The 22,058-nt window shown below is 41.1% G+C and overlaps 1 protein-coding gene across 1 annotated transcript in view; it reads right to left on the minus strand.

Annotated features, from left to right (window-relative positions):
- Window positions 1-3,643: 3,643 nt before the first annotated feature.
- Window positions 3,644-22,058, minus strand: part of JAKMIP1 (janus kinase and microtubule interacting protein 1) — a 154,772-nt gene continuing 136,357 nt past the window's right edge. Inside the window, exons 17-22 of the mRNA XM_075569635.1 lie at window positions 18,931-18,999; window positions 16,775-16,852; window positions 11,312-11,515; window positions 7,973-8,038; window positions 6,156-6,197; window positions 3,644-3,910 (exon numbers count right to left, since the gene is read on the minus strand). Of these exons, the coding sequence (XP_075425750.1) occupies window positions 3,878-3,910; window positions 6,156-6,197; window positions 7,973-8,038; window positions 11,312-11,515; window positions 16,775-16,852; window positions 18,931-18,999 (492 nt within the window). The 3' untranslated portion in view covers window positions 3,644-3,877. The remainder of the gene's footprint in view (window positions 3,911-6,155; window positions 6,198-7,972; window positions 8,039-11,311; window positions 11,516-16,774; window positions 16,853-18,930; window positions 19,000-22,058) is intronic.

Below are 22,058 nucleotides of genomic sequence, written 5' to 3' on the forward strand. Positions count from 1 at the left end.
AGGTCAGACTCTGACCTCATGTAATTTTTCAGAGCTTCTACCAGCTCCTGTTCCGACAGTCCCATCTCTTTCATTTGGCGATCTATGTTGCCTAATTCACATACATTTTCTTTCCCATCAACATTTTTCTCTCTACTTGCCTTTGCACCCTGGAAAATATTCAGACGCAAAATGTCTGTGTTCTCATCTTTCGGGGCCTCACAAACAGTGCATAATTTGATTACTCCGTCTGATAAAAAATCCATGATTGAGACTTAAGTTAGTTTAAATAAATGGTTTTGTTTGTGTCTTAGGTCCTCTTTTTCCTTCCTCTAGCTGCTTCAGGCATACAGTATGTTCCATTCTGTGAATCAATGTCCATTATTAATGACGGTGAAAGGGTTTTGTTTGCATGGATACAGAGGCATACAATATAAATGAAGGCTGCTCAGCTTACTAGAAGCTGGCTATTTATCATAGAGACCTTTTATAGGAAGAAGTTCTAAAGCCATCTCTACCAAACAGCTACAAATGTCAGGTTTCTTTAGAGCCACCCTGTGGGAAACATTTATTGTGTCTTATTTAGCTCTGGTACTACAGCCCTATATCGATCTAAAACTTTAACATATATGTTTCGTTTTAAACAGGCCAGATCATCCTAATCACAATTATTTAGAGCGCAAAGAACTTAAATGGAGACAGAGACAGCTAGGAATAGGCAGAATTTGACTGCAAATTGGTTTGAACATTTCAGTCTAAAGGTTTAACTCAAGTCATCATCGTCTCGTTTAGGGATATTTCCATAGATGGCTGTTAATGCACAATAATGGCTATTTACTAATTGTAAGTGGGTGGAAACAAGACCCAAAGCTGTAGTGCAATTACTTTGTATGCAATTTATATACAGTACAGTGTTTGTGTAAAATGCATGAAAGTTTATTGTGAGGAAAAAAAAAAACAATATTTGATATTATAAATAATTTATTAAACTAGCACCACTTCATTAAAGCAGCAGTCCTGGCTTCACTTTTTTCTTTTTCTGTTTTACTATATGCATGTGACAAGCTTTAATGAGAAATAATTACCTAAGCTGCCGATCGATCAGCCAATATCCTGCTATTGGGGCTATTGAAATAGCTAACTTCTGACTATGTTGCAGGTGCAATGCAACATTATATTACTAAGTGTTGTTACAGCTTTAAGCTCGACAATAGACCGTCTGCTGTTGGGAACACGGCAACAGATCTGTTTGTGATACTTTGTTGCCAAAGGGCAGAGCTAAAAAAAAGGTGCGTGTCAGAGCCTGTGTCAAAAGAGGATGTGCATGTGAATTCCTAAATGGTTGCCAAGCAGCCGAAGGATGAACAGTACATTATTAAAACTCATTACAAAAAATGGCATTAAGAGTTGACATTTTTTTTTAAATACAGCAAGTATTATTTAATACTACAGAACTGATTTTAAAAATAACATTTACGATTTTGAATGTTTTACTCCTTTAAAACCAGAAATACTAAAAAAAAAAAAAAAAAAAAAATGTAACAATATATGGAACAGCTAAATCCTGTACCGAAACTTTATTCAGGACCATTTCACGATTGACCTAACAGTTTAACCCAAACATCCTCAGCCCTGCAATCGCGCTCCAGAGTCTTGGAGTAAGTCACATGAATATACTGAGCACTATTATTATTTTTATTATTAACATTTCTCGTAGGAAGCTATAATATTCTGCACATTCAGTTATTTAGCAACGTTGCTTTCGTGGGGTTTGCTGAACGTTCTTGTTTTTCTCCAGTGTAAATTATTAAGCAATAAAAAGGAGACCGCGGCAGACTACACAACACAGAGAGATTTATTGAAAGGCGTCACCACAACATGTTAATAAGAGTAACAGATTTCACCTTTTTTAATGTAAAACTTGTTTCTCTCACAGTTTATCTTTTTACGACTTCATGATCAGGGACCTCTTGCTCTTATTTTGGTTTGCATTATGCTTTTGCCACCGTGGTTTCATGTCTGGTTGTGTTCGGCGTTTTGTCACCGTGGTTTCATGTCTGGTTGTGTCCGGCATGGAATATATTGTAGAAAGGCCTTTTTATTTTGGAAGGCAGTAATCTTATTTGTAGTTTTACTGTTGTCCTGTCAAATACCAAGGACAGACAAGAAAGGTCTCCTACTTGTTTAAGTTTTTTTTTTTTTTTGCATTTCTCTTTTCAGTGTCGAGTTGTTTTAGTTTCCAGACAAATTCGAAGAACATCCGTTTTTATGTCTGTTTTTCACTTGCAAAAAAAAAATTTCATTATTAGATGTAGTTATTCTTCAGACACTCCAACAAATGCCTGTAATTGTAATCTGACTTTATTATCACATTTATCATGTGTTCAGTTTTATCTTTAAAGGTGCAGCACCATTAGATGTAATTTACATGTAATGTAAATGAATGTAATATGCTCTATGATTTTAGAAATACATTATTTTTTAGACTGCCGTGGGTCCGTATTCATTATGCTGTAGAGACATGAATAATGAATAGATTTGAACTGTCAGCATGGGGCAGGTATCTACACATTGATTGTTTGAGTAAATAGAGGCAACTTTACCTATTTTCATTCTATAAAAAGTGAATCTATATATATATATATATATTTATTTATTTTTTAAATAGGTCCTAAGAAATTAATGTTTATCAGGCGCATGCTGTTCAGTAATTGTATTTGTTTGGCTAACAATGGCATAATAATTGCTTTAGAAACAAATAATAGAAAAGGATTGGCACATAACTATTTACCAATGTTTTCCGGGATCCATGAAAAGAAAATAGGGAAATTCTGAGGGAAAATACTGCCCACAATTAAGGAAAAGGAATCCCAAGACTGAGCGTCTGAGCCACCAGTACTGAAGCAGGGGCTGATTGATCCACCAGTACAGAAGCAGGAACCAGTTGAGCAACCTGTGCTGAAGCAGGGGGGGGGGGTGGGTTTGAGGACAGGCGTTGAGCACCCCTGACCTCCAGTATGTTAAAGCCCTCATTTTTTTGTTTGAGTGTGTAATGCTTGAGGTTACATGCCTTCCACTTACAGACCCAACGTTAATTGTATCTAATGTCAGAAAAGCCCTTCCAAGCTGTATCCTTATAAGTATATAAGTAGACTTTCAAGGGTTTAGTTCAACAACAACTTCAAACCTCATTATTCCTTGAATGAGAAAGCTACAAACTCCAGTCCATATTTACTAAGTGGTGCTATGGCCTACCAGTGGGCACTTTCTGGTCCATTCACTTGAACTGGTAAATATGGCCCTCTGTGTCTTCACTTTTTTTAAACGAACTCTTAAACAAGTCCCACGTATTTACTTGTAATCAATCATCCATTATTCCTGTATTTAATTTCCTTTACTAAGAAGCTCTACTTAAATTAATCATTTTATGAATTAAATCACCTTAAAAGTCTGGATTTGTTTTGTAGGTGTGAATGTAGTGTTCCATTTGTAACTTTATGGATTCAAGTTTCCCACAGAAACAGCTTCAAAACACAACATTATTCTGCTCTTTTTTTTTTTCATTGTAAAATGTGTATAAAACCTGACACATGCAGCATAAAAGTGCAATATCACTGCAACAAAGGTGCTGGTTAGAAAGTACTTTACTCAGAACAGACAGTAATTGCATCTTTGTTCATGTTTATTTTTGTATTTGCAATCTTTCCATACATCCAATTATAGTCGCGGAAGAGCAGGAAAGACCACGTCTGTACAACAAATGACTGTAGTTCAGTTGAAAACTAAATCTTTACAAAACTCATAATTTAAAGTATCTGGCATTTTGGAAAATTATGTAACCAGTCCCGTGATAAAAAAAAACAAAAATATGTGTCTTGTTTTGGCAGTTGCAGAAGAATCAGATGTTCATCCCGTGTGCTCTTTTTATACCCTACAAGAGAACAAGAGAGGACGTTAAGTAAAACAGGATTTACAGAACCACGCACATAATTACACATTGGGACATAGAACAAACATTTTATACAATCAGTTTCTACAAACTATTAATATTACCAGTGCTGACGCATTCAAAAACAAGTACTTATATTGTTGGACAATGAAAACGCAGAAAATGTACTGAAAATCTCTCATTTCAAGTTGACCTCTAATTATATATCTACAATGTCCATCTAAACCAATTCATAATAGAAACGGAGGAAACAATATTTTGGGGACGGTTTTTCATATTCGCTATTGCAACCCAGAGGCCCATCCATTTCATACAGATGTAGCAAAGTTTAGTGCACAATATCTCCGGTTTGCCATAGGATTCAAATGGCAATCATCGCGCAAAACATTCAAGCAGAACGTGCCGGCAGGTGCAATAACCCCTGCCACATCTAAGTGTTTTAGATGTTCACATACAGATGTAGCTAATCTTATGACCTTCGGTGCCGGTGCTACCCGCGGTCACGACTGCGGAATTTGCGGTACCGGAGGATTAATTCCCCTCAGCGTGTGTGCGGCCGCTACGGTCTCTGGCACCGCACCGCAGACTTTTGCTTCTTCTACTACGGTGCTGGAAACAGTGAGTCTTGCTACATTTTTAGCATGTAGTGCGACAGCAGTTGTGTCCCGGCTGCAGATAGTCCAGTATACTGTAATGATTACTTTAAATTTGGGTTTGATTTCTGTCTGTCACTTTGTGTGACAGAGGGACAAGCCACTTTGTCTGTCTTTGCCAGTGGTACCAACAATACTATTTAGGCCATCCCTAGTGACCTGAGTAGGAGAGCTGCATAGGCTCTCGACAATTTTGTGTGCTACAGTATGTTGGCACTTCCCATCTCCTTTTGTGGCAACTATTAATGTGGGGAGAAAGAAACCCCTCCCTGATCAAACATACTAAGAGCAGGGTATAGCATCCATGCATCAGGGACTGATCACATGCACTACAGGAAAAGATCCCTCTGTGATTTAGCATCCATCCCCCTGGTAGGCATGGGACCTAACAGCTAAGAGCCAGCAGTTCTCAACTCTTTCTTGCTCTAGGACAGATTCACTGAAGTCAGATGTGGGATATTACACCCTGTTCTGGCGTTAACTGCTATTCAAGCCAATGACCGTTAACGTTGAATTGAGGTGTGATACCGCACATCAGACTTTAATGAATCCATATGAATTAGACTGCGGTAGAAATGCAAGCACCACACTGAATTAACCAGGTTGTATTTTAAATAGTTGGCTGTAGCGACTGTAATTATGGCTGCCCCACTGGAATCTCAACTTTGGGTGTTTGGAAATATGCAGGGATACCAGTGATCATTGGACTATTAGCAGTAAAGTGAATAATTTCACTACATTAGAATAACATAAAAGATAAAAGATATATATTACACTGAAATAGATGGGTTATTCGTACACAGCATGTAAGTGTAAGCCTGTCTTAAAGCTGCTGTTGAAGCTGCCATTTAAAAAAAAAAAATTCCCTTTCAATATGCGCATCAATACAATCTGCACACTGACAAGTGATTAGCTAAGTGCGAGAGCGATCCGTTCTCCTGTTATCGATCGCTTTGCTCGGGGTTATTTAATTCAGTTATTCCTGCAAAACAGTACCCATGATGCAAAGTTCTGTGGGGAAGGTCATGTGACCAGGCAGTTACTAGATACAATTTGTGCACTGCATGAGAGAGGGCCGGGCTCAAGAGCCAGAGCCTGTCTCAGAAGGGGAAGGGACTTTGTAAATGGTTTCTATAGAAACAAAAATGCATGCTACATTAGAATACATTCAAAATGTCTTTAAAAGTTGTGTAAAAAAAATGCTACAAGTATTTTCTCATAGTACAGAACTGATTTATTAAAAAAAACACATGTAGAATTTTGCTTGAATTGCAGCTTTAAAGCACTGTCAATATTGGTCAAAACTTGCCTTGGTACATAGCTCCCATGTTATGCTCTCTATTTGATAATATAAATATTCCAAGCGTGGACATGCGTATCTATGCATGCATCTTCTTTATATCACTACAACACTACCGTAAAGTTTAAAAAAACACATTTATTTTTAGCAACTAATTAATCCTGCGCTGATGTTAGTACATCGTTAAATATATTGCCGACACCTGAAGGGCTAAATTGCTCTAATCTATTAATTTTTTTAAACCAAAGTATCAACCACAATAAGAAATACCAACCATGTTTGTCTGCTGGAATTGATCAAGGCCACAGAATGAATGCTAGTGAGAAAAACAAAAAAAGGAACAAAAACTATAAAATAAGATCAAAACAAAACAGAAAGAAGAAAAGAAGAAATGCTGTGAGAGGTGTAACTTCAGTTGCATCACAGTGTATAATAATAATAACAACATACATTGAAGCCTGGAAAACTTGTTCAGTACCAAATTCTACATGGCTGTTGACAATAACACCATTTTAGAGACACCTACTATGGTTACTAAGAACAAGGAAATGCAATGTGCTCAAAATGCACGTTGTGGTGTTTGTGCTTGAAGCAGTATCCTGTTTGTGTGTGCGTGTCCATGTTACATTTGGAGGAATGAATGCATTAATGTGCAATAATTAATATTCCGGACGTGAGTGGGGAAGAGGATCTTATTAGCAGATTCCTTCCTGTAAAGAGAATACATAAGGGAGTATTCATTGCAGAGGTTTAAAGTTGTATGGTTACAGCACTAAGAAGCACTCACAGTACTTGCAGAATAGCACTGAGATGCATTAGTGAATTAATCCTGTACTTTGAATATGTACTGTAATAAAAAAAGAGTTTGTTCTCTTTACTGTAACTTACACAGTGAAGTGAATTTGTCACTTATATATATTTTTTTAAACCCACCATAACCTTATTTTGCCTGTTTTTCAATTCTCATCAGCCACACAATGCTGACTCTGTAACCAGTCTCAAAAAAGCGAGTCCAAAATGATGACAGTTCTCCTTGGGTCAGTTGTCTGATTTAGCAGCTATTAACTAACGATTTACTTCAGCAGAATGTGTTACACAGCAGGCAAAAGCTCCAGGGAAATACTCAATTCTAAACTACATAGGAAGTAAATCGTGAAATATCAAATGCCCTCATTGGCAGATCCCCCAGAATCCTTGCCTGCAGTTCAGTCAATCTCTGACGTGGCAATGGTATGAAGCAGATGTGAAAATACTTCTAAATTTCTTCTCTTTGGTGTACATTGTGCGGTGCATTTCTGTCATCACCATTACCTTATTGTGTATGGTTAATAAAATAAAAAAACATGAAACTAACAGCCCCCACTGCTTCGGAAATAACCTTTGCATCACAGTACAGTATATGTTCAATTTGATTCTCTACACAAACAGTTAAATACAAAAAACGGTCAGACATTTTTACAGATGTAGCAGACGTTATTACTCCTGTTAATGCAAAATAACGTGTTCGTTAACCTGCACATTATCTCCTTAACCATTGATTTAAATAGTAATGCACTTGACTAATGCGCTAGCATCCATGCATTGCGTTACCGGGAGCAGTAACATCTGCTACATCTGTACATGTATTTGTGGTACTTGTTGCCGTTTGGTTACTTGTCATGTAAGCCGTGATGGGAGGATTCATTCGATGGCCCTTATTCTGTAAGGTGCGATGGCACAGATGACGTGCTATCGCATGAAAAGCCCTGTTCGCGTCAATGGGACTTTTCCTGCGATAGCATGTCACCTGCGCTATCACACCTTACAGAATAACCGCGTATGTGTTTTTGTATTCCTATGTGGTTTTCGGCTCTGACGTGACTTGTTTTTGATCACTATTCAGAAGGATTATTTATTCCATTCATGATCTAACTGTGCATAATATTTTATGGTACACTTCCTGTATGCCGATTTACTTCATTACACATCTTGAACATGAGAATAATTTTAACAGCAAATTATATTTTCTCATAATGCATAAACAAGACCAATTTCGCAAACACGAGGTCTGATGATACTATGGCACTCAGGAGGATAGTAAGAAGCATCTACCTTTTCCTCGATGTCCTTGAGTTGTCTTTTCTGAAGTTCTATTTTGTCTTCAAGGTCCCGAATTCTCTGGGAAATAAAGTACACATATAAAAGCAATAAATGAAGTCACAAAGGGCCACACTGTATTTTGGTAACCAGTCTCCGGCCATAAGATCCATTTTTCAGTTCATTTGTCAATTAACTTTAAGGTGTCTACCAGTACCAAAAGGTGTCTTATGGCAAAAGACTGTTTAGTAAAAATGGGCCATAATACTTATAATTTAAGGGGTCAGCCACTTCTTCATGGAAAACAGTTAAAAACAAAAAGGACAATACATATTTGACTGTATGTCCGCAACGTAATGAAAGGGGACTCAGCACAGTAACCACTTATTACATATGTACACCATGTAAATATTGATGCCCACAAAAACAGAGGGAGTCAGACATCCCATAGGGCAGTGCTCTTCAACTAGTATTGATACTTGAAGACGAGTGCATTTGTCGAGGTATATATATATATATATATATATATATACACACACACACACACATATACACATATACATACACACCGAGAAATGCACTCGTCCTCAAGTATCGATACTAGTTGAAGAGCACTGCCCTATGGGATGCTGTCTGACTACCTGCCCGTGGGATGAATAGTTCATTTGAAAGCTCCTTGTATTGTCCAAAGGAGCTTTCAAATTAACTATTCATCCCACGGGCAGTGCAAAGGACTCGGGCCATCCCTAATGGTTGGAGGAAAGGAGATTTCACCATCAACAAAGGAAAGGGTTCTTTACAGTAAGGGCAGTTAAAATGTGGAATTCATTAATCATGGAGACTGTGATGGCAGATACAATAGATTTGTTCAGAAAAAGGTTGGACATCTTTTTAGATAGGATAGGTATACAGGGATATACCAAATAAGTATACATGGGAAGGATGTTGATCCAGGGATTAATCCGATTGCCAATTCTTGGAGTCAGGAAGGAATTTATTTTTCCCCTTATGAGATATCATTGGATGATATGACTCTGGGGCTTTTTGTGTGCCTTCCTCTGGATCAATAAGTAAGTATAGATATATGATAAAGTATCTGTTGTCTAATTTAGCATAGGTTGAACTTGATGGACGTACTGTACGTCTTTTTTCAACCTCATCTACTATGTAACTACAGTATGTAACTACTGTATGTAATATATATATCTCAAGCAAAAAAGTCTAAGTCTGAACCAGTGTGGCTAAATAAACAGGTAGGGGAGAAAATGGAAAAGAAGTGGCAGGCGCTTAAGTCAGAAGGGATGGAGGCATCGTATCAGAATTATAAGGAATGTAACAAAAGTTGCAAAAGGGCAATCAAATTAGCAAAAATGGATAATCAAAAAAGGATTGCAATAGAAAGTAAGATCACCCCTAAATAGTTTTTTTTAAATACCTCAATAACAAAAAGAATATAAAAGAGAATATAGGACCCTTTCAGTGCGAAATGAGCCAATTATTGGAGATACAGTAAGGAAAAGGCAGAGGCATTCAATAAATGATTTGCCTCTGTATTTACCAGGGAGGAGTCAATTGCAATAGGAGGAAGCCACAAACTATATTAACGACTAATTTGTTAACTGAAGAAGAAGTGCATAGCCGGCGTGATAAAATGAAAGTAAATAAAGCACCTGGCCCCGATGGCATACTGTACATCCAAGGCTTCTTAAGGAGCTAAGTTCAGTAATGGCCAAACCATTACATTTAATATTTAAGGACTCCATTTCCACAGGTTCTGTACCACAAGATTGGCATAAAGCAGACATGGTGCCTATAGTTAAAGATTACAATCAGGGAATGAAACACCTGTAAGCCTGACATTAATAGCAGGGAAGCTACTTGAAGGGTTAGCACAGGACAATATTCATGAATACCTAATAGATAACAAAATTAGTACAAATAGCATATATTTGCAGCCCCCTGTAAACAGAACGGGCTATATATATATCTTTCTCCTACTGTGGTAAGTCCTGTTAAGGGCAGGTGCCAGTAGTAATCATGGGTTTTCCCCCTTCACGTCCTGCCTGGAGTGATAGATGCAGGCCCCTGACTCTGCTACAGGCATGAGACAGAGGGGAGGTCCTGCTGACATCATGAGGGGCAGGGCTGACTCTATTTAGTAGCCAGTTCCTGTGAGTGACAGACAGTCTAGTGACACTGGAGTAAGAGGAGACTGTCCTATGAGTTTGGAGCGTGAGCAGAACTATAGTGGACCAATGCCCCTCACCCTGCTGAGGGGGCGATGGGGAGAATCTACCCCCACCCAGAGGATACCCTCTGAGGTGGGCATTGGGGGGTATTGAGGCCCCTACAGATCATCCTGTTGGAGTGCATCTTGGAGGAAAGGAGAGGAGAGGAAAGGGCCTGTACACCATTGGAGTGCATTGTGTACTGCTGCTGCTGTGTGCTGCCACTGCTGCTGTGTGCGATATCAGAGACAATAAAGAGACTATTCCATTTTACTCTGAGAGACTGTGAGTGATTATTGAGCATTCGCCCTGGGACCAGGGTTATTCTTCTATAAGGGTCCTACCCCACATTCCTGGGAAGTTATAGAGGATGGAGGCGCTGCATCACTAGGAAAATGGAGGCATCTTCCCCAGAAGCCTGGTCCTGTGTCCCCAACATCACCGCGGGAAGCTCAGGCCCTCCTGTACCGGCAGGTACGCACGACCAAAGCACATGTAGCCAGCCCTCACTACACCCTAGATATGCTAGTTGTGTCTTGGGGGGGTGGGGGGGAATATGGGTTACATATTGATGAAGGATAGGTTGTACCAAACTAACCTAATTACTTTATTTGAGGAGGTAAGTAGGAATTTAGACCAAGGTAATTCAGTTAATGTAGTCTAATTATATTTTGCAAAGGCTTTTGATACAGTTCCACACAAGGTTAGTGTACAAAATAATAGAAATTGGTCTAACTACAAATATTTGCACCAGGATTGAAAACTGGTTGAAGGACAGACAACAGAGAGTTGTCATTAGAGGAACTTTTTCAGGTTGGGCTAAAGTTGTAAGTGGAGTACCTCAAGGTTTAGTACTAGGACCCCTGCTTTGAACATTTTTATTATTAGAATTATTATTCTGGGCCGTGACTGCTGCAACGCAAATAACAGTAAGGCACATTATTAGTCTGATATTTCGCTGAAAAATATTCCTTCTTAGTCTCCAATTTCATATGGGTCACTGAAATACCGAAGCAATCTTATTTCCCTCCTACATCACCCTGATGAGGAGGTTTCACTTGTAGGCCAGTAGAACTGCAGAAAATAATAATAACGATAGGTTAAAGGTAGAAGACATGCCGTGTACCTGCTGCGCCTGCTGCAAAAGCTCCATGCGTTCGTGCAGGATCTGGCTGTCAAACTCGCGGCTTTGCCTCAGGATCTGCCTTCGTAACTTCTCCACTGCCGCCCGCAAATCTTCTCTCTGTGTTTCATTTAAGCATTCACCGACTCTCCTCCCAGGCTCCTGCTGCAAAGCGTTATAGAGTGTGGCTTCCAGGTCCTGGATTTTCTAGCACAAGTCACATCATTCATAGGCAGTGGCATGTTTGAGAAAAAAGAATAAAAAATAAAAAAAAAATGAATAATAAGACTGCAGCAAGACCATTAACCCTGGTTTTGCCAAAAATGCAATTTGTTTGGTTTTGGATTTCTACCAAATTATGGAGAGAAAAAAAATTCAATCTAAATAAGCAGGAAAATGCTAAATTGCATCGTAGAGCATGCAAGACGGTTAAAATAAGTATGACACCATAAAATCAAATCAAGAAACCACAATAATAAAACTGGAAAAACCTAAAATAAATGTGCAACAGAACAATGCAACAGTTTATTTGGTAATTAACCAAGGTATCGAGACTGGCGATCACAGGTATATGGAAAACATTAGTAAGTTATTGGGAGACTTGCGAAGGCATACAGAGCTAGAAGAGGACCTTGGATAACTTGGTGTTCCGGAGATCGTACAGTATGTACCTGTATATTACAGGGTGCAGTACATCCAACACCCATGTCTTTCTGGGCCTCATTGTTTTGAAATTCCATTTCAGAACTGTGTGTTTTTTGGCTTTGTTTCCAACATTGCGGTTTGTTCATTCTTTTACCGAGTGGCGTTTTACACACATCTTTAATTTAAACATTTGGATATCTATTCAGATAACGCTGAGGGAAATGTAAGTAAGTGAATAATGGATTTAATATTACTGAGTTGCATGTGGGGTGAACTCAATTCCGTAATAATAGCCTTGAGTCACCTTACAGACAATTAATGGGTCAAAAGTTACCTTATGAATTAGCACCGTTTCATGAACATGGCCATATGTCTCAGTAACATTGACATAGATCTACTGTAGAATGCTACATGAAAACAAGGATGTCACACAGTTCTCTTCAGAGATTTACCATTTTCCACTTTTCATTGCACTTTCCCATAGGGATGTACAGTAAGTGACTTAAGGAAAGGAGGATAGGAGAATTTCTATTTCTGTTTGTACTCAACGATGTCTTTCTAAGTATTCTGCCTTTTTAAATATGCAATACCAGGGCTGTAAATGTGCACATAGTTTATGAATTCACCATTTACAATGTTATCCTGTTGCTCCCTAACAGCAAAATTAGCAAATATACAGAGATACAAGACATTATTATTATTATTATTATTTTAAAGTAATCAAAGTATTTTAAAGTCTGAAAATGTTCCTTTAGGTTTACAATGGGGGCTGCATTGGAGGATGGATGTCAATCTTGTTTGATCTACATCTAACCCAGTTATAAGGTGCATTGCATTGCACCACACACCACACCGGAAGCATTAACACAGCATAATGCACACATACAGATCTGTTTGCATTCTAGCTGTACCACACCAAAAGTCACATGAGAAAAAAAGTGAAGTACAGTAGTATACTATTCTGGCTATTACACCCACCACAATGAGCCCCAGCGCATAAGAAAACCAAACAAACAAACACAGTAAATGAAACGTAATGCATTGTGAACTGTGCATACAGTTACTGTGCAATTGTACATACACACAGACCCCTCTATACACACACACACACACACACACACACACACACACCCCTCTATACACACACACACACACACACACACACACACACACTAGCCCCCCTATATACACACAAACACACACTGCAACCCCCCCTCTATATACACAAACACTCTGCAGTCCCCCACTCTACACCCACAAAACACACTGCAGCCATCCTCCACCCCACACACACACACTGCAGCCCCCCTCTACACCCACTGCAGACACACACACACACAACAAAACAGACTGCTGCCCCCTCACATCCACAAAATACACACCAGCAGCCCCCCTCTACACCGACTGCAGCCCCCCTGTAAACTGACACAAATAACTCTGCACTCCTCCTCCACCCACAAAACACACACTGCAGCCCCTCCCCTTCTGAACCCACAAAAGAAACATACACTACAGACACACACAAACCAACAAAAGGGACTGCCACCTCTACATCCACAAACGCACACCAGCAGTCCCCTCTCTACACCAACTGCAGCCCCCCTGTAAACCCACACACTGCAGACACACACACAAAACCCTCTGCATCCCTCCTCCACCCACAAAACACACACTGAAGACACACACACTCCGCCCCCCCACTCTACACCCACAAAACACACACCAACAGAAGACAGACACATACACACACCCAAACACTCTGCCGGCCCCCTTTACACCCACAAAACACACAACAGACACAAACATTTCCCCTCACTCTCCTGTGCGGAGCTTTCAGCAGGCAGGGTGGGGGAGGAGTCAGCGCTTTGCTGCTGCCTCCTGTCCAATCACCTCTCCTGTCGGAGAGATGATCTCACACTTTATGAATGAGAACTGAAAGCGGATTGGCTGAAAAACTTGGCAGGGTGCCAAAAATTCCAGGCCATTACCGATTGGATAATGCCCGGAATTTTAACCAATCAGAGAACAGGGGATATTCAATAATGCCCGGAATTTAACAGCTTTAGCCCATAATCCATATTATAGGCTAAAGCAGTAAAATTCCGGGCATTATTGAAAACCCTGCTCTCTGATTGGATAATGCCCGGAATTTTAAACAATCCGTAATGCCCGGAATTTTAGCAGCTTGCAAAGTATAGTTTTCAATGTGTTTATTTCCAGCCAATCAGCTTTCAGAACTGCTGAGACAGGACAGGGGATTGGTTAGAATGAAGTAACAGCTCTGAGAAAGGGCAGGGGATTGGTCAGGAAGTATCAGCCACGGGTTGACTCCTCCCCCTCCCGAGCTGACTGAGATTTTCTGAGCAGATTTAGTTGAATGGGGGGGGGGGGGGGTGGAAGGGGAAGGAGTCTGCAAAGAAGTAAGTGGCTGTCTGCAGTTTCTTTGTGGCTGCAGTGTGTGTGTGTGTGTGTATCAGTAGCAGTGTGTGTGTGTGCTGTGCTGTTGTGTTGTACACCTGTGCAGAGCTGCTGTGTGTGTGTATAGAGTTCCAGTGTGTGCCAGTGGTCAGCAGCAGTGTTTATGGGTGTAGCAGCAGTGTGTGTGCATGTGTAGAGGGGCAGTGTTGTGTGTAGAGGGGCAGTGTTGTGTGTAGAGGGGCAGTGTTGTGTGTCGAGGGGCAGTGTTGTGTGTAGAGGGGCAGTGTTGTGTGTAGAGGGGCAGTGTTGTGTGTAGAGGGGCAGTGTTGTGTGTAGAGGGGCAGTGTTGTGTGTCGAGGGGCAGTGTTGTGTGTAGAGGGGCAGTGTTGTGTGTAGAGGGGCAGTGTTGTGTGTAGAGGGGCAGTGTTGTGTGTAGAGGTGCTGTGCTGTGTTGTGTGTAGAGGTGCTGTGCTGTGTTGTGTGTAGAGGTGGGGGGGAGAGTGCAAAGTTTAGTAAGTGGCTGCATTTTTATTGTGGCTGCAGTGTGTGTGTGTGTGTGTGTTGTGCTGTTGTATGTGTAGCAGCAGTTTGTGTGTGTGTAGAGCTGATGTGTATGTGTATAGAGCTCCAGTGTGTGTGTGTCAGTAGCAGTCTTTATGGGTGTAGCATGTGTGTGTAGAGCTGCTGTGTGTGTGTGTGTTGTGTGTGTGGAGGTGCTGTGTTGTGTGTGTAGAGGTGCTGTGTTGTGTGTGTAGAGGTGCTGTGCTGTGTGTTTAGAGGTGCTGTGTTGTGAGTGTAGAGGAGGTGCTGTGTTGTGTCTAGAGCTCCAGTGTGTGTGTGTGTTTGTGTGTAAAGCTGCTGTGTGTGTAGAGCTGCTGTGTGTGTAGAGGTGCTGTGGTGTGCTGTTGTGTGTGTGTAGCAGCAGTTTGTGTGTGAGCTGCTGTGTGTGTGTGTACACAGAGGGGGCGGCAGTGTGTGGATATAGATATCTTCAGTGTAAGCGTATATATAGAGGTGGTTTCATGTATTTACCATTTTATTTTAATAAAAAAATCTATTTAACTATACAAAAGTGTCTATTATTTATGAAATAAGCCTACATTTAGCCTATAATAGTAATAATCCCCTCAGAACAGGGCAGTCAGGAGAGGATCCAAGTAACAAAAAAATCTTTAATGGAGTGAATACAGCATAGGGAAGAACCTCCTACGCGTTTCGAACGTCTTGTTCTTTATCAACTCCTTGATAAAGAACAAGACGTTCGAAACGCGTAGGAGGTTCTTCCCTATGCTGTATTCACTCCATTAAAGATTTTTTTGTTACTTGGATCCTCTCCTGACTCCTGTTTTTGACGGTGCTCTACTCTTCTCATCTCTACTTGGATTCTACCAGCAGAAGCACGTCTTCCCTACAAGGAGGTGTTCGTGAGTTGACAGCCCTTATTGTTACCTTATTGCCCCCAATGAAATTGAATGTGGTGAGTTTTCTCATTCACTTTCGGTTTTCAGGGATTCATGGCGTTATTTGGTTATATGGACTGACTCACTGATATATCATACCTACCTATGTGTTTGGGCATTATCTCTCATTCTATAGCTGGGTATTTGAGCATTCTGACAACGCTCTTTACTACTACTGAAGCAGGGATAGCCTTAAAACCTGAGCTGTTGGGGGTGTTGATCTACTATTATTGAAATGAACATACTGTAGAAATGGATGACTTATTGATGAAATGGACGGGGGGGGGGTTGGTTCCACTGGAGACGAGGTTGTTGGTGGTGTGCAGAATCCATTTAGTCTCCATTTTGTCTTCAGAAGTCTCTGTCTTGTGTCTCCTGCTGTGTTCCTGCAATCATTTGTGTGTGAAAGAATGTGTCTGTTGCGAGTATCATTTTGGCTAACAGAAGACTCAAGGTCAAATCGGCCTGTGGCTCAATGCCCAGAAATGAGGGAGAAGCACGTATTCTGCAGTTAAACAGACTCAGAGATAAAAATGTATCCTAACAGTTCTTGTTCATTGTATTTAGGTGTTTTAACCCAGTTTTTACTTATTTAGTGACCTTTATAATGATTGGTTTAGAATAAGGAGGAAATACTGTATTCTACCTAGCAACTTATGGTAGACAAAGAAATTCATGTGTATAAAAAGCCTGCATGGGCCCACCCCTTGCAGAGTCTATTGTTGACACTCCTGTATGATCATTCAGTATATTACAATAAACGACTCATTATCTACGACCCGTGTTTGCTCTTATCTATGTGCATTTGCAAACAACGGCAGTGGCCCTTCAGGACTGGAGTTGGCCACCCCTGGTGTAGGTGATGAACACATTTTATGTCACTGAATGATATTTGACAGTATTTAACAAGCAATATCTGTTTGCACAACAATAAAATGCCTACCATGTGTGCTTGATCAAGGGCTTGCTTTCGGTAGTCAAGTTCTTCTTCTAAGTAGCCTTTCTGTTTACTGAACAGATCCTAAGAATAATTAAAAAGAATGATGGGGAGCGTTAAATACTTAGTACAATCAGGTTTTCTAAATGGGGTTGTACTGAGAAAATATTAGTGAAAGCGAATAATACGAGAGTAGGAGAGCGCCACGACTTCCAATTTTATGGCTCGATGACCTGGTATTTTCAGTCATCTCTACAGGTAAGGCAGAGATCACATAGTTAAATTACCAATGCACTACACTAGTCCCAATAATAAAATGTGCTGAAGAAAGGTCAACGTGCTTTTATCTTCTAAAATCTGGGTTCCTCAGCTCTTCAACGTCCTACAAGCCAACCTCCAGATATATGGAAAAAAAACAAAAAAGGAAAACAAGCACCACCTTCTTAGAAAAATGCAAAATATGTATTGGGCGACATGCCCCAATTCTCATTTACAAGTTAAATAATTAAAGGGCAGCATCAGACGGACCAAGGGAATAAAGCGGACTCTTGACAAAGCTTTTTGCCACAAAGCGAAACGCATAGAGTCCTGAGCCCTGTGAGAGGAAACACTGAGACCGGAGATAGGAATGCTTGGCCAGCTACACATGCTGGAAAGAACTGCCCAAATGTAAGGGTGCATTTAGGGACTTGTGTGTTCTTTTATAAAGCTTATTGTACATTATTGCGCAATGGCGTTCTCCTTTCTTTTGAGGTAACCCACATCACAGCACAATTGCCACAGGTTGTGACACACTTTTATAGATCTACTCAAATTTGAGTAGAGCCCTTGGAGGTCTTTATTTTCTTTTTTACAGTATATATCCTGACAGTACTACTGTATGGTCTATTTTTTGTATCTTTTTCATGCACATCTTGATGCCCTCTGCTCCTTTATTCCCTTCCATATGCTGCACTGAGAACCAGAGAACTATTTTCTTATAAGTTGAGTGGAGGACTCAAGCTTTTTTCATCAGTCGCACTTATATATTATTACTTTATCAAAGTCACTGATTTATACTTGTATATATACACACTTTTTCACCACTGTGTGGCACCATTAGATCACACTTAAGGTCACTGTCACTATTGTGCACTATTTTTAACACTGTTTGAGAGCACTATTCCTGTTCTTTTGTCAGCAGAAGAGGATGACAACATTTAGGTTTAGTATTTTCACTGCCATGTTGAACGATTTCCCGTCACAGTGCCATTCTGTCATGACGAAGCTCTTGTAATGAGCTAAATGCATAGGGTTTGCTAGGTGGCGCTGTTAATTCATTCAGACGGACTGACAAGGATTCACGTCGTTTTCTGGCAAGCACCCAGTAGTGACGTCTTCGATTTCTGCATTGGGCGTGAGGACCTAGATCTGCGCAAGATGATCAGAGCGCCAGGAGCTCTGCTGTGACCGGCGGCTGCAGTGTTCCACAGCCGTGGGATCTAACGGGCTGCCCCATACAAGCTATTACTGCGGAAAAGAGATTTGACATTTCAACGCGTTCCACAGATACCGGAACCAACGGGTTGTGCCCCAAAGACTGGCACTGTGATGGGAGATCGTTCAACACGGCGGTGACTATACTAAACCTAAATCTTGTCACCCTCTGATGCTGCACTTTAATTATTTAACATGTAAGCGAGAATTGGGGGCTTGTGGCCCAATACATATTTTTTCTAAAAAGGTGGTGCTCGTCTTCCTGTCGTTTTCTGCAGAGATCTCATAGTGAGAGAGAGAGAGAGAGAGAGAGAAAGAGAGAGAGAGAGAGAGAGAGAGAGAGAGAATATACTAATTTCTATTCACATAAAATGTATTTGAACAGAAATGAATGTGTTGTTAACTGTGCACTGGCCTGTTTGTCGACATACCGAACAAGGTCCAAAGAGAAAGGATGAAACAAAGGTAGGAAACTAGCAAGATACGAGAGAGAGGACAAACAAACAAGGAAATGAAAGAAGGTGCTGATGATGAATGGATGAATGAGAAAGTAAGGGGAAAAAGGAATAAGGAAAACGATAATAGCATTCTCCAGTGGAGAATCACTGCCAATGACTCAGGCCCTGAGCATCAGTATCTAAGTATTTGAAAATGTTCTCAATAACGCCTCTTATAGCTATTCTTACCTTCTCGTTTTCTAGGTCAATCATTTTCTGCGTGAGGGCCGCCTCTGTTACCTCAATTTGTTTTAGCCACTACAACCAAAACACAAATAATACAACCAACTTTAGAGACCAGGCTGTGCAGAGTTTTTCAGTGATTTGAAATGTACAGAAGGTCAACTTCAACACTATTGTAAATGCAATATAGTGGTTTCATTGACATGATGCAAATACATGCTGCATGTTTATTGATAATACATTTACAATTTCCATAAGGCAATGTGTGATAGACTTCAAAATAGTCTACTCTAGAATAGATTGAATTACTGAGTAGACTAACATGTTCAGCAGACTTAAGTTGGGATTGTAGTTCACAAAGGAAATGGACATTGGCAGAGTGCCTATTTTAGTAATTACAACAGAGTTTCTTAACAAGGATGTCGTAGAACACTAGTGTGTCGCAAGCCTCTGCCAAGGGTGCCATGGCCCCAAGGAAAAAACTCTGCTAGCTGCACAGCTGGCACGTCCCGCGCTGCCTGGAGACACAGAGGCTGCGATTTGCCTCTCGTCTTTCAGCCAGGCGCAGAGGAGCCTCTCCATCTGCAGACAGTGCAGTATGCACCCCGTAAGCAGCTCACATGCTGTAACCATGTATTATTTGTGATTTTAACTCTATGCCCAGGACATACTTGAAAGCGAGAGGTAACTCTCAATGTATTACTTCCTGGTATAACATTTTATAAATAAATTATAAATAAACATGTTTTAGGTGAACCGTGTGTGGGAAGATGGGAGGGAAGGAGTGAGTGCTTTGTGTGAGGAGGAGAGTGTTATGGCTTTGTGTGGGGAGGGGGTGGGAAGCAAGTGCTTTGTGTGGGGGAAGGTGTGTGGTGTAAGTAAGAGAAGGAGGGGGTGCATGGGGTGTTTATAATTTTGAAAGCGGGTAAGTGTGCTGTGTGAGAAGGGATAATGTGGAGTATATGATGTAAAATGATGAGTGTGACGGTAGGGGTTGCTGGCATCACAAAATTTATGAAGCCCAGCTAGCTACCACTAAATCTATTTAACCTGGCCACCTTTGTAAGGCTTATTTTGGCCAACTGTATTCAACATCTGGGGAAGAACAGGGAATGTGTAAATGTATTTCCATGTCTGTAAGAATGTATTTCAAAGTCTGTATTTGTTGTAAATGCAATCCACTTAGATTAAGCTTTCTATAGAATTGATAGGATTAGGGATAGCTAGGTGTCGGGACTCCGGGGGGGGGTGGGAGGGGGGAGGTGAAAGGCTGCTGATCAGATCTGGAGGGAAAAAGCATTGTATTGCACTGACTGATTTAATCAGGGATGGGTTTTAGCATGCCCTCTGGCTGCTGTGGCACCAACTTAATCTGTGCTTAATTTGTGCTTGAATTGTCCAGCAGCCCCCTCCCATGTAAATGATAGCCACAGAGGGATATATAAAGGGGTGCTGCTGATCAGAGAATCAGTTCTACCTTCAGAGAGCCTCTGAGAGCAAGAGAGGCTAAGGCCAGGTCCCCGCTGGCTACTGCAGTGCCCGCTGTTGGGGACGCTGCAGGGACAATAGCCGCTGCACAATGGGACCGGGCCTGCTGTGAGGGGGGTGGCGCTGCACTCTGCCGACAGTGACTCCTGTTCGCAAGAGAATTGTGATCAGGAGTCGCGACGGAGCGCTAAGCCATGCCCCCCAGTGGTTCAGCCAATGAGGGTGAACCTGTTGGGTGATGTCACGGCCGCGCCCCCGTCCCTCCCCCGTCACGCACCCCCGTCTTTTGGTCTGCAGCTCCCTGCAGACCAGGGGAATCGGCTGAACGCGCCGACAGCCTCGCTGACGCGCATGCAGCGCAGGTGGCCGCAGCCTAACAGACAGAAACACTCTGGGAAGGAGTGTGGAGATCTACCCTCAGAGGACCGAGAGACATTCTGTGAAGGAGTTTGATCTTTACAGTGACCAGCTGGAGAGATATCTCAGAGGGGCTGCTGTGTGTGATCAGCACTCAGATCCTGGACGTGAAGCGGACAGGACAAGGCTTCTTGAAGCAGGCCCCTGCACCTAGCAAGGCTAGAGTCTACTCCCCATGCCCCCAGTTGGTATTGTATCGTGTTTTGTACATCTTTGTTGTGTCTGCTGGCGTGCCAGAATAAACCCCATTTTATTCAACAACTTTGTCCTGTCTGGTGCTGGTGATCCCGGTGGTTTTGGTGTTAAAGTACTGGTCTCCCGTGACAGTGAGTATGATGTGTGAGGGTCAATGTGGATTGTATAAGAAGAGGCTGGATGATTGTCGAGTGTGCTGGGTGTGCATGTGAAAAGGAGGGTGTGAGATCTGAGCAGTAGGGGTGCCACACAATTTTAAAAATCCTTCAGGGGATCCCTGCTCAACTCAGGAGGAGAACCATTGAATTACAACAAACATAATGGTAAACGTCAGGATGAACGTATGTATATCTTTATTTAAATAGCGCTATACAACATACAGGATGTAAGATAGGTAGTAATAGATTAGACTATTTTCAGAAGGTAAGTATTGAGATATTCTGCACTTCTAGATCTTGGGGATTGTGTATCAAACACTTCTAGATGTGAATCAGGGGCTAAACAATGGACAATATGAAATCAAAGAAACATATTTCCATGGTAAGCAATGGTACAATTTTTGGGGTAAATGTTCACATTTCTTGGAACAAGATTTACTTCAGTTTTGAAAATTAAAGACTGATAAATAACCCTTCTTGGGAGTTGCTGAATTAGGAGAATGCTGTATACCTAAGGTGCCCCCAAATGCACACCTCAGATACGCTTTGTAAACTGAATTAACAACTTCCCCATGTAGAGCTTTTATTACAATCATTTTGAGGTCCATAGGGAGATCTTGAGTAAGTGCTGGGTGCTTGAATTACTTGCTATACCCTCTAATGTCCGTGTTTTGTGTACACAATGAGAACCACTTTCTAACACTCAGGCCCAGATTCACCAATTCCTTAATTCAAATAGTAGTTAAAGCTTAGCACCCTTTAGTGAATATGGGCCCTACGGCTTTTAATGTACCACCATTGTTAATTTGGTACAGAATGCTACTGTATTGTGTTGGCTCATGGAAGAAAGGGCTATTTGTCCTATAGTACTGTATC

Source organism: Ascaphus truei, chromosome 1 (genome assembly GCF_040206685.1).
Source record: "Ascaphus truei isolate aAscTru1 chromosome 1, aAscTru1.hap1, whole genome shotgun sequence".
Classification (NCBI taxonomy): domain Eukaryota; kingdom Metazoa; phylum Chordata; class Amphibia; order Anura; family Ascaphidae; genus Ascaphus; species Ascaphus truei.